The 12400-nt window shown below is 39.8% G+C and overlaps 1 protein-coding gene across 1 annotated transcript in view; it reads left to right on the top strand.

Moving 5' to 3' along the window:
- Positions 1 to 1874: 1874 nt before the first annotated feature.
- LOC145981916 (peripheral plasma membrane protein CASK-like) overlaps positions 1875 to 12400 on the top strand; it is a 902867-nt gene continuing 892341 nt past the window's right edge. The window contains exon 1 of the mRNA XM_083115412.1: positions 1875 to 2578. Coding sequence (XP_082971538.1) covers positions 2520 to 2578 — 59 coding nt within the window. The 5' untranslated portion in view covers positions 1875 to 2519. The remainder of the gene's footprint in view (positions 2579 to 12400) is intronic.

Here is a 12400-nt window from a genome sequence, read left to right as displayed (position 1 = left end):
TGAAGGGGTGGTAGAGAATTCCGATGCCACGGAAATTAGAATGCCTTTAATACAGTGATTTTCGATGGGTCACACACTATATACGCCCCTGTTTCGTACCTATCAACATGGGTGTAACTTGGGACTCAATTCTGGGGGGGCAGAATCAAACTGGACCTAATTTTGAGGGGACAGAATCAAACTGGGCCTAATTTTCAGGGGATAGAATCAAACTGGACATAATTTTGAGGGGCAGAATCAAACTGGGCCTAATTTTGAGGGGACATAATCAAACTGGACCTAATTTTGAGGGGACAGAATGAAACTGGGCCTAATTTTGAAGGGTTAGAATCAAACTGGGCCTAATTTTGAGGGGGCAGAATCAAACTGGGCCTAATTTTGAGGGGGCAGAATCAAACTGGGCCTAATTTTGAGGGCGGAGAATCAGACTTGGACCTACGGCCAGCATAATCCTTGAAGGGCTGTGTGTGTGTTATCCTGTGTTTTGTCCTTATGTGCAGGCACGTAGCCAGGCGAGGTCTAAGAGGGCTGAAGCCCCCGAAATCCTACAAATATCTAATTTAAATAGTGTATAGTGGTAATTAATTTTACTTCCTTAGTAGGATTAAATATTAGATCGAGAAAAGTTTACTGTATAATAGAGCAACCAGGTTATATTTTTATATTCTTCCATTTAATCCAAAGAATAAATGAATCCGCAACTCTCAAAATGTATAGTTTTCTTTGTGAGAGGTCACACATTATGAACTTTGTGAGTAAAATTTGGCTCCAATTTTTAAAACCTTTTTTAACGGAATGTAGTAACAAAATACAATAACTATGAATTTCAGTACACTAACTGTACGAAATGTAAGGAAAATAATGGACAACACTTGTGTTGGATATTCACTCATATGGTAGATCGAGTAGGAATGTGTTTCCATTTATATAATAATAATAACAATAAATTTGGATTAAAGTTGGTTGCTTTTTAATAACTTATTATTATTATTATTATTTCTACTAATCAAATTTTATCAGTGGTCTGCCCCTCTACAAATATTTATGGCGACGCCTATGCTGATAAGGGATGAGCCCCCCCCGAAATAAAATCCTGGCTACGGGCCTGATTATGTGTATCGCTTTACAGCCTCAACGTTTAACCCAAGTTAGAATATTTTAGTCCCCCTACATTACAGTTAGCTATGCTATACTATATTTTAGTTATGGTAAGGGGCTGGACCCCGTGTAATGTGACGGATGCAAAATAGCCTGAGAACTGACGCACCCAAAATTTCAAATTCAATCAACCAACCGAAGACCTTGGTTGACATGGTGTTATTGCTTGTTATGTTAACAAGGGGTCATAACATGTTTTTCTTACTCCATGCCCAATTAGCCAATCGGATACGATGAGGATTATTGTACTAGGGGATTAATGAAATGATGGACAGGGATTTTGGTGGTGAGGTCGCGAATTGGCTACTGGAACGGTTTGAATAACACGTAGACAGGTATCGTGGAAGGAACGAAAAGAAGAGTAAAGTTAGAAAACGATGAATGACTCGAAGTTGCCCAGTGGGTTTTAAAGCCTTGCAAATATTGAAAACGCTGTTCAATTCTCCGTACTGCCTCTTCCATGTAGCATCGTAACAAGTGAATGTGGAAAACAGGTAATATAGACTGACTTGTTTCGAGCACTAGGCGCGGCATGTGGAGATCTATCTCATTAAACTTTGGCCATCCAACCTTCTGGAGATAGCCTTGGCACTAAGCTGCAATCTTCCTCCGACACGCCGATCGAATCTCCAATGCCCTACCATCTTTGCAAACGTTGCGCACTACTGCCACCTAGCGCCGTTCGCCGCAACTGCTCAGTCAAGCGGGTGCACCTTTTGTGCGCAGGCGTGCCTTGCCCGAAGGCTCTGTTAGCAATTCCGATTTCTAGTGTCATTGGTTCGGTGGTGCGTTGTGCGTGTGTCGGGCAAAAGGAAATATACCGTTTATTTTTACGCTTGTCGTCTGAGGAAATGCGTGTGTGAAGTGGTGCTTCTGTGGTTGATTACGAAGGCTCTCGTGTGACCGGTAGGCTAGCTTTCTGCTCAGCAACAAGTGTAGAATGATCGTGATTTTCAGGGGAGCAGGTAGGCCATGTTTTGCTGACTCGTAGCGTCGTCTGGTTATGTGGCTCTCGGTTCCCAATGCAGGGCACGCCCCTCATGTGTGAATGTGCGTTTACTCTGCGAGTAGGAAAATGAACGTAACAGCCGGTGCCGTATTGTAACCACCCGTGACAGATCAAGGAGCAACGATATCGTAGTGAATACGCTAAAACATACAAGAGGCGGCATGCTAGTTGCACAGTTCCTGCTCATCTAGTGCGTTAAGTGTGTGTGCGTGTGTGTGTTCCTCTCTCTATCAATCTCGCTTTCTGGATACGCAACATAATAGTGGAGTGTAAAATCACGCCGACTTCCCCAGAGGGAAGTGTCTACTCGCACATTTCATCATCTCTCTCATCATCATCCACAGTCAGAACCATGGCAGAGGACGAGGTACTGTTCGACGATGTGTACGAACTGGGCGAGATCATTGGAAAGTAAGTACATGCTTTATTTGCTTTTGCCCTTGCACATATTTGTGTTCCCCTTGCACGAATTGTGTTATCCTTCATTTCGAATGTGATTAGCGAGAGAAAACTGACAGTCAAATTGCAAGACTCCGTTGTTTTGACAGTTCGTCTGCTGTAAGTGTACTTTGACCTCACACGTTGCAATACTGCAGTTGCTTCCCCCATGCTTTCTACTGACAAGCAGCACGTGATAACTTCAGGCGCGAGGATATTTCTTTTTTTATGCATTCCCCATCTCTCAGGCCTGCCGGTTTCATTTGACAGAACCGGCGAAATGTCTTGTACCTTGGCGTTCTGCCAAGCACTGCATCGACTGTGTAAGCTAGGCAGTGTCTTATCATGTCCCGAAGAAGATTGGAATACAGGCACGAGACTAGACGGGCGGTTTACAGCTGTGACCTTCAGTGATATGCATGATTGAGACACATTTAAACGCAACATTGGCATATGGTCTGTTTCGCATACGTCATAACGATGACTTGTGGTACTGGAATGTCAAAATATGCTAAGTAAATGTTCCTGTTGGGATCGTACGCGGCATTTACTGGTCACTCGGGAATCGAACCTGTGACCCCTTTATCATTAGGCTAACCGCCACGGTATCAAGAGGCCAAGAGCCTCCACAATAGAGTAGTGGTTAACGCGCCGCCTGCAAGTAGTGGTTCATAAGTAACAAGCATAAAATTGGTCAATTATCCCCCCCACCCCCCTCCAAAAAAAACAATCGTATGTGTATTAGCATAACAGCATTGCGTTTCATCGTAAAAAAAGTGTGAAAGAAGTGGGTTTGATTTTTGTTATTTAGCGTAGCTTTTCTTCCCCCTTTGGCTAATCGTGACGATGAGTGATATGATGAAACTGATGACGAGACAGTCACAAAGAACACCCATGCCAAGACCGGGATTCGAACCCGGTACACCTGTCATCGTAGCACGATATGCTAACCACTCCACCTCGGAGGTCCGCATAAGTTTTTGCTTCTTCTCCATTATGTTAAAATATTTTGTATTGTATTTTCTTAAGAATTGACTTATCAGCATAAAAGCAAAATGGAAGTTCATTTTGACGCCTTCCGTGGCAGAGTGGTTAGCACATCGCGCTACGACGCCAGGGGTCCAAGGTTCGAACCCCGGCCGGGGCATGGATGTTTGTGAGTGTTCATTCATCATATCATCATTCACCCCCATCTTCGCAGCCAAAAGCGAAGACCTTATTTTTCACTAGAAGTGACCCTCTCCCAGTTGTGTACAAATCATCATGATTTACACTCCCTTCTATCACATTACAAAGTTGTTTTCAGTCCACGTTATACTACTGCTAATCGGGACTGAATCCATCAAATGCGATATTCGTGCTGTACAAAATATATGTTGAGTAATTCATGACTTTAATGGTTCACTACAAAATATGTTCCTTCCATTTACAACATCTAGTTTTTAAGCTTAATGCTTGTGAAATTAACATACATATCTTTATAGCTCAGCATCTTTCTTTGTTGGTTGGTCTAATTTCGTGTTTGTAGATTCTATTCCACATGGCCTGTGTGTTCAAATTGAAACTCGAGTACCACTGCAACTTGGACTTGGAACTAAAGTTAAGTGCTATATTTTAAAACTTCAACTTGGGCTTGAGCGTTTGTGAATGTCTATTCATCAATTTCATCATATCAACACTCATCCCCATCTTCGCGATTAGCCAAAAGTGGAAGAAAAGCGAAGTAAAATAAACCAAATCAATCAATCAAACTTCAAGTGAGAAAAGCTTGGGTTATTTATTCTGTGATAACGATAAGAACGTTAGTTGTGTAACAAAACACAATCTCGATTCAACTTACTATATTCTACGCTGTAACCGTACTTATTAGAAGTGTTATAACCACGACATTGACCATGGCGTCGTCAGATCCATTTTAACATACATGCGTGTGTGTGCGCGTGCAGTGGCGTGCCCAAGGGGTGCTGGTGGATCATAACCTCATACCTTTGGCCCAGAATTCCTAAAAAAGAACGTCAAAGTAAAAGATAGCAAATTGAGGGCCGACTACTAAAAAGTATCCGTAACACCCCCCCCCCCTCGGTCGAAAATTCGTGGTACGCCACTGTGTACGTGTATGTATATGGTGTATTTGTATTTCTTTAAGCAAGCAATAACTTTATTGTTGAAACGTACTCGTTACCCGGTAAAATTAACTGAGTTATAGTTAGTTACTCGAAAAAGTGAATTTTACTTGTAACTGCGTTACAAGTAACTCGTTACTTCCAAATACTAATGAAATCGTCATGTGTTGATTCATGAGAACTGAAAACGTTCCACTTTAGATACGTCCAGTCTACTGAAGGCGACTTTTTCTTTAACTTCATCCCCTATCGCATACCAATGACGTCATCGCGAAATCATCTGAACAAAGGAATGCAGATAGCATAACAAACCTTACCAACTAAGAAGCTACTGCGAGACTAATTAGCGATGTCAAACATCACGAGAACATATAAATAACCATTTAAGGTCGCAAAATCTAATTGCTTTGTTACATCCACATGTTTTTCTTCCATGAAAATTAATTTGCTTTGAACGCATAGTTATGCACATTTGTTGCTCTTGCATGTTTTTTGCTACCCTTGTTCGTTTAGTGTTTTCACAATATGATGGTCATGACATGAAATAAAAACGTCTGTGACCAGAGGACAAGATACCATCAACAGAATTCCATTCCATGTACATTAAAAAATAATGACAATTTGTTTACTATTATCTTATCCGTTGAATGTACCCGCATTCGAAAATATGTTTAGCGTTAGTGCACACAATTTGTTTGTTTATAATTCCTTCAGTGGAGTAATTTTAAAGTGGTAAATGATAATATAACGTCCAACAAAGGGAAAAATAACAAAGCAAGGGGATAAAAGTTCCAAATTATAAAAACATTAATTATGCATAATTATTTGCAAGTTTGACATGACAGCCGAGTGAGATGACTACTCAGTTCGTACATTGGTAATTGTTTTTTTTAAACCAGTGACGGTCCGTGCATCGGACTAATGGTGGCTGAAATGGAAATAGTTCAAGTTTGTGTAACACACACACACACTAAATAAAACTTAACATATACTATAAGTATTTTTATTAGATAAATATACATTGCATGGCCTTTGACTGAATGACTTTGTGTGGTAAATCCGAATACATGGGGAGCCATAGATTACACACTTCCAGTAGCGTCGAAAGGGAGGGGCAGCTGCCCCTCCACCCTTTTGCCTCGCACTATGGTCTAACCCAGAAGTTTCAAAACTTTTTCGTTTCACAGCACCCTTAGTGTTTCAAGATTTTTCCGTGGCGCCCAAGTCAGAATGTAGACCCATCTAACACTTACAACGTCAGTTAGTGTGGTTAGGTTGCTTGCCTTAAGTTAAAAAAATAAAGAAACATTTCAAATTCAGATACATTTTACGCGTAGAAAGTACTAAATAAACGCATATTTGGGGGGCCTCCCCGATGGCGCAGTGGTAGCGTCCTTTCCTTGTAATCAAGGGGTCCCGGGTTCGATACCCGGTGGAGGCACAAGTGATTCGGATCCCACTTTAAACTGTAGGTCCAGTCCCGATTCGCCTTACTGTGCATAAAGTGGACTTAAAACACCAAATCAATCAGTCAAGCATATTTGGGATACGTGTCATTTCAGGCGCACACTTTGGGAACCACAGGTCAAACCAAAGATTCGACCAAATATCCCCGGGCCTATTAGCTTCTACGTCAGATACTGAGTTTGAGATATTGATAGTATCATATTTCAGTCACAGGCGTGTATATCAAGCCTTTACTTTTGGCTCTCAGTCTGGTAGTCAAGACGGGGTACATATTTTTCGAGTTAACATTTCTGCTTCCAAGATTTAAAGACTAAGGCACTTCATTTGCTACCATTGTAAGAAAAGACGTTTGTTCTTTCGACTGCCGTTGATTTCAACATTCTACGTTGAATATCAATGATTTATTCGCAAAATGTAAGGTGGCAGGTGTAGTTTGATGGCCGCCATATTTGAATCCAACATGGCGACGATTGTCCAAGAATATCACTCAGTTTTGAACATGTTATACAAGAATATGCAAAGAAAACGTTGAGCACCAAGAAAAGTGTGAAAGCTGCTTTAGGTGTTCCGTGCAAGTTACAAATTGTAAGCTTGACACAAAATAATTTTTGATCAATCCATCGTTAACCACTGCTTCCCTCCACCGTCCCCCCTCTCCTTCCCCCTGACTTAGCGCCAACATCTATCTTCATTTATTATTCCGTGTGATGTTCTTCAGTTTATCTTCGCGCGTTGTGTTTGTCTTTTGTTACCAATTCCCCTCCCCTTTTGGAAGTCTTGTTACCGCCTCTCCTCGTTTTTATACTCCCGGGCTCTTGGCGCGAGTTTAAATTTGCTTTATTCTACCTGTCTTTCCACTGGGACGTTTCATCAAGTACTAGTCTCTGCTTCTTGAGAAACGAGCATCCCAGAGGCAAAGATTACCTGATTAGTAGGGAACGGATTATTCTGGTCTAAACCAGTTATATTAACATTCTTTATTCAACACTGTAGCAAATAACATAATGAGTTACATACATAGTTCGTTACATAAAGTAACCAGTATTTAGGAAGTAAATGTGGCATTTTCTGGGTTTCATAGTGGAATAGTGGTTCGGATCCCACTTTAAACTATAGGTCCAGTCCCGATTAGCCTTAATGTGCATAAAGTGGACTTAAGACAACAATAATTTGATGCATTGCATAGAGTTTTTCCAGTACACCGTATTACTGGGGGAACTTATTAAATTTAAATTCTCTTCCAGGTGACTTACACCAAAGAGTCACTTATGATATTATTATTATTACTAATAATAATAATAATAATAGCCGCCCTGGCAGAGTTGTTAGCTTCGACACAAGGTTTGCCGGGTTCGAATCCCGGCCTGGGCATGGATGTTCTCTGTGAGTGTCCTTTCATCAATTGCGTCATACCATCACTCATCATAATCTTCGTGATGAACCAAAAGTGGTATAAAAGCAACATTAGTAACCTAATTCAATAATGATAATTGTTTAGTGCTGGGTACAGCAATAATCAAGTGCAGAAATAATAATATAACAATAGCATTCTAATTCAGACATGAGTCTGTTGTAGAAGATGCATTACGGAACATCTAGAACGTTATAACGTCTTTGTAGATTGATGTTCTAATGTCGTCACCTTGTAATCAAGGGTGTTGAGTTCGATACCCGATTGAGGTAAATAGTAACTAGGATTCTACTTTAACTTGTACGTGTGCCTCCCCGATGGCGCAGTGGTAGCGTCGTCGCCTTGTAATCAAGGGGTCCCAGGTTCGATACCCGGTGGAGACACATTGTTGTTCGGATCCCACTTTAAACTGTAGGTTCAGTCCCGATTTGCCTTACAGTGCATAAAGTGGACTTAAAACACCAACTTAATCAATGAATCAAACTTTTACTTGTAGATCCAGTGCCGATTAGCACTGGACTTTAATAAATCAACATCAAATAGTAAATTGATGTTCAATTATTTTCTTTATTCGTTGTCAAGTATTGTAAAGAAATGTTAGTTCTTATGTAAACAACGGTTTAATTCATATCTGGAAATCCTACATCTTTTCGCATAACTCCATACTTTACAGTGAATTCAAATCAATTGGCCATCGACTTACAAAGACACACAAGATTCTAGATGTTCCTAGATATGCTATCAACTTACTCCTACCCCCTCCCCCCAATGCGAATCACATTTATATTCAATCAGTGAGAGATGGGACACTTCTGTTTTGTATTGTTTCTTGTATATTCCCGTGTAAGTGGAACTTCTCTCTCTCTAGCAATCTCCATTGGGCTCGTAGCGTCGGCGTTGGGAACAGAATAAGTATTTACGGTTGCTCGTGAAATATGAGAGCAATACCAACATTGTATTCGAGCGTTGGGAGCATCTTCATGTGGAGTCTACAATTTATTACTTTTTCAAAAACAATTGAAAGAAATCTCCATTTCCGGTGCAGGATGGAATGTATGTTCTGTTCATTTACGACCTTGCAAATCTGTCTTTACTGGTGGTATGGTAGATTCCTTGCATAGTTCTGAATGTGCTGTATGGAATAGGGATGGCCACGTTTTTTGGAAAAATTATTTTCTTTGGAAAACGAAGAAGGAAGTACGACAAATTTTTCGAAAAAACGATTTTTTTCCAAAGACTAAAATTTTCACGAAAACCGAAATTTTTTTTTCGAAATAGCGAAAAACGAGTTATCGAAAAACTTTTTTTTTTGGAAAATGGCCATCTATAGTGCAGATAGTCACTTGAGACGGACTGTACTGTCACTAGGTTAATAAATTTAGGAGTCACGTGGCGTCATAGTTAGTTTGAATGGCAGGAAACCTTTTGTGTTATTTTGTACATTTTTGTTTCGATCTAGCCACTGAGTTTTCGGATTCAAATCTCCGTGTGGCGGAAAAGTGATGCTAAATAATAAATATACTAATACAAGAATCTCTCTTTTTTTAAAAAAAAAAAAATTATGTTGCATTTTCATGTTTCTCTGTATTAACCCTGGTCGTGAGAATTAAATAAGTCTTATGCATAATTGACTGGCCAATAAAACTCACCTACATGGTTTGAATCAGAGATAATTTATTCAGGTGCGTGTAAATAGTCTAAAGAGATGGTTGAGACTATCAACCATAACACACTATTAAAACATTAGTAGATAAAAGTTGTTTTGTATTGCTTCTTTCCAAGAATGAATGAAAGCATATGTGAGGTGACATTAAAGATTTGTCAGATGTTAAATTTTGAACGTATTATATGTAGGCCTCCCCGATGGCGCAGTGGTAGCGTCGTCGTCTTGTAATCAAGGGGTCCCGGGTTCAATACCCGGTGGAGGCACATACTGGTTCGCAAACTAAGGTGGACTTATAACACCAACTCCATGAATTGGCGAGACCGCTACGTCACTTCTAGTCTCAATAGCATTTCTAACGATCGAATTTAGGTGTGCACGACTTTTGAATCATACTGTACCATACAATCCAGTTTTTCCACTGGCATAATGCATTTGGAGCCGACGCCAAGCCTTGTCTCTTGTCTGTACCATACCAATAAAATATGCACGAGCGCACAAGACCCCCCCCCCCATCCCCCTCCGTAAACTAGGAAGGCTGTTGAGCCTTCTGTAGGATTGGAGAACCAGCGTGGCGTCGCCAAATCGATGCTCGGATGATTCTGGCGTCTGTTAAATGTGGCATTATGTAGGTTTTGAACACATGGAAAGAATGTGACTGGGGTAACTTTTGTCTTTGTTTAGTGGCGCCGCCCCTGTCCCGCTCCCTCCACGAAACTAAAAAAAAAAGTATATCATTATAACCAATAAAACAAGAACATCAACTAATAATAACATGCAGGGTATGACATCTTTAGTGGGGAGAAAATCTTGACTTACAGCGTAATAGGGCAGTGGTTGCCAACCTTTTTGTAATATAATTAAGCCTTGTTTCCATATTACAAACACTAAGATGCTGACCAAGGCAGTTTATTAAGATATAAAAACACTTAACATGTAACGTTTCAACCCTGTATCAGGGTCTTCCTCAGGGTTGTAGGACAGTTTGCCACCAAATTCGAAAAAGCGGACATTTTACCACCGCTTGTTTCATGATTGAGGACAGTTTGCCACCGGCCAATCACACTTCATCACGTTACACCAACCTAACTTAGCCTAACCTGGAAGATATTGGCCGAGGCGCTGCGGAGTGTGTCTGATGATCTTCGAGGAGAGATGGGGTGAATGAAATCCATAAAACGGAGTATTGAGTATCTTAATTGTGTTAGACACTGTATACGCTTCTGAAGTTAATGTAAGTTAACAGCAATGTACTGAAGACATAGTTTTCATCGTAACGAAAACATGTTGTTAAATTTAATAGTGACAAGTAAGCTGCATTACGCTTTCATTTTTCATTTTATTTTATTTAGAAATATAAATGTAACAACAAAAAAAATCAAATTTGGGTTGTGCTTCATGAATACATTGCACATTCATTGTGGGAGAATATTGGTTTTTTACAATTTTACTTCGGCTTTGGTGGCATAACGTCCGCTTTCTTGGTGTCAAAATGTCCGCTTCTACGTTTTGGTGGCAAACTATCCGGACCCCCTTCCTTAGACGAAGAACTAAACTAAAAGAAAAACCTTCTGTCTTTAGTTTTTTTTAGTTTAGTTCTTCGTCTGAGGAAGACCCTGAATACAGGGTTGAAACGTTACGTGTTAAGTGTTTTTATCTCTTAATAATCTGCCTTGGTCAGCAACTTAGTGTTTCCAACCTTTTTGACTTGCGGGACCCTTTTTAGAATCAATTTCTGTGACTTGGCCTACCGTAGCCTATGTCTTACAAGTTAATGGTGTTTAGAAGTAATGTTACCGAGCACAGGAATGTAAAGTAAAGAGATATCTAAACAATTGCGCAATGTCCATGCAATGAAATTATATTTTAAAACCTTTGAAATTTGCCATAATACTCGATTTATTCTCAACTACCACCAATACACATGATATTGTCAAAACTTAGCCATACATAAAAGTTCTTCCAACGTTCAATAAATCAAACCATTTGCATTACAATAGATTTTACATTGTTGGTGAGAGCAACAATAAGGTCCATAAAATAACGTATAAACGTTTAATGAGACACCTGTGGTTGCATTTTTTTTGCACAGTTTTCATATTTCAGGTTATAATTGCAGGCGAATCTCTGGTTCTGCATTTAAGCGGCTTCTGTATTTTGTTGCGGTAGCTGTATAAGCGGAGAATCCCGCTTCACAGATATATAAGAAAGGCAGCAATACTAATTTTTAAATTTCCGTTGAGAATGCAAATTATTGTTTTCTTATTTTGATTCTAATTTTTGTTTCTCAATCTTTAATTTCATTCAATTTTTATTTATTTTCCTGGACCGGCCGCGGAGCCCAGTTTGGGAACCGCTGTAATAAGTAAACAACTTATCAGGTTTATTATTAAAAAAAGATATCAGAAACACAACAATAATGTTTGTTGTATAACCATGAGAAAATCTTCAAGTTTTGTTTTCATGCGCAAGACTCGTGTAGTGTTAAAGGAAATGGTGACTTTCACGGGTGCAGAAAAGGCAGGCTGTGTCTTAAAGTTACACCCCTAGACTTCTGCATTTGGGGCTTTGTGAAAGACAAAGTCCTATGCCGCAGAATGTGCAACAGCTAAAGGAGAGAACAAGAAATGCCCTTGCTTTGGTGGACGAGGAGTTCTTGGGAAAAGTGTAGCAAGAACTCGAATTTCGATGGGATGTGTGTCGCATAGCTGGTGGAACATTTGTACACATTCATAGAAAATTGAAGTGTTGCTGATTGATACACAACAAATATTATTGTTGTATCCCATGTAGTTTAGTCGAAATAAATTCGAAGTAATAAATAATTTCGACATAGCTGAAAAACTGTATTTTCAAAATTGAAAAACGGTATTTCGGAAATCGAGAGCACAAACATTTGTTTGTTTCGAGGTCTACAAATGTTCCATAGCCCTGTACTGGTTTGCACTTAGCATCATAGCTCATTACGCTGACTGCTCGTCACTCAACTTACAGCCCGGTGGAGGCACATATTGGTTCGGATCCCACTTTAAACTTGAGGTCCAGTCCCGATTAGCCTTACTGTGCATAAAGTGGACTTAAAACACCAACTCAATCAAAACTCAACTCAACTTACAGATCTTTTATACCCG

The sequence above is a fragment of the Lepisma saccharinum genome, chromosome 30 (assembly GCF_977018435.1).
Source record: "Lepisma saccharinum chromosome 30, izLepSacc3.1, whole genome shotgun sequence".
NCBI lineage: Eukaryota > Metazoa > Arthropoda > Insecta > Zygentoma > Lepismatidae > Lepisma > Lepisma saccharinum.
This window is presented reverse-complemented; position numbering and strand designations above follow the sequence as displayed.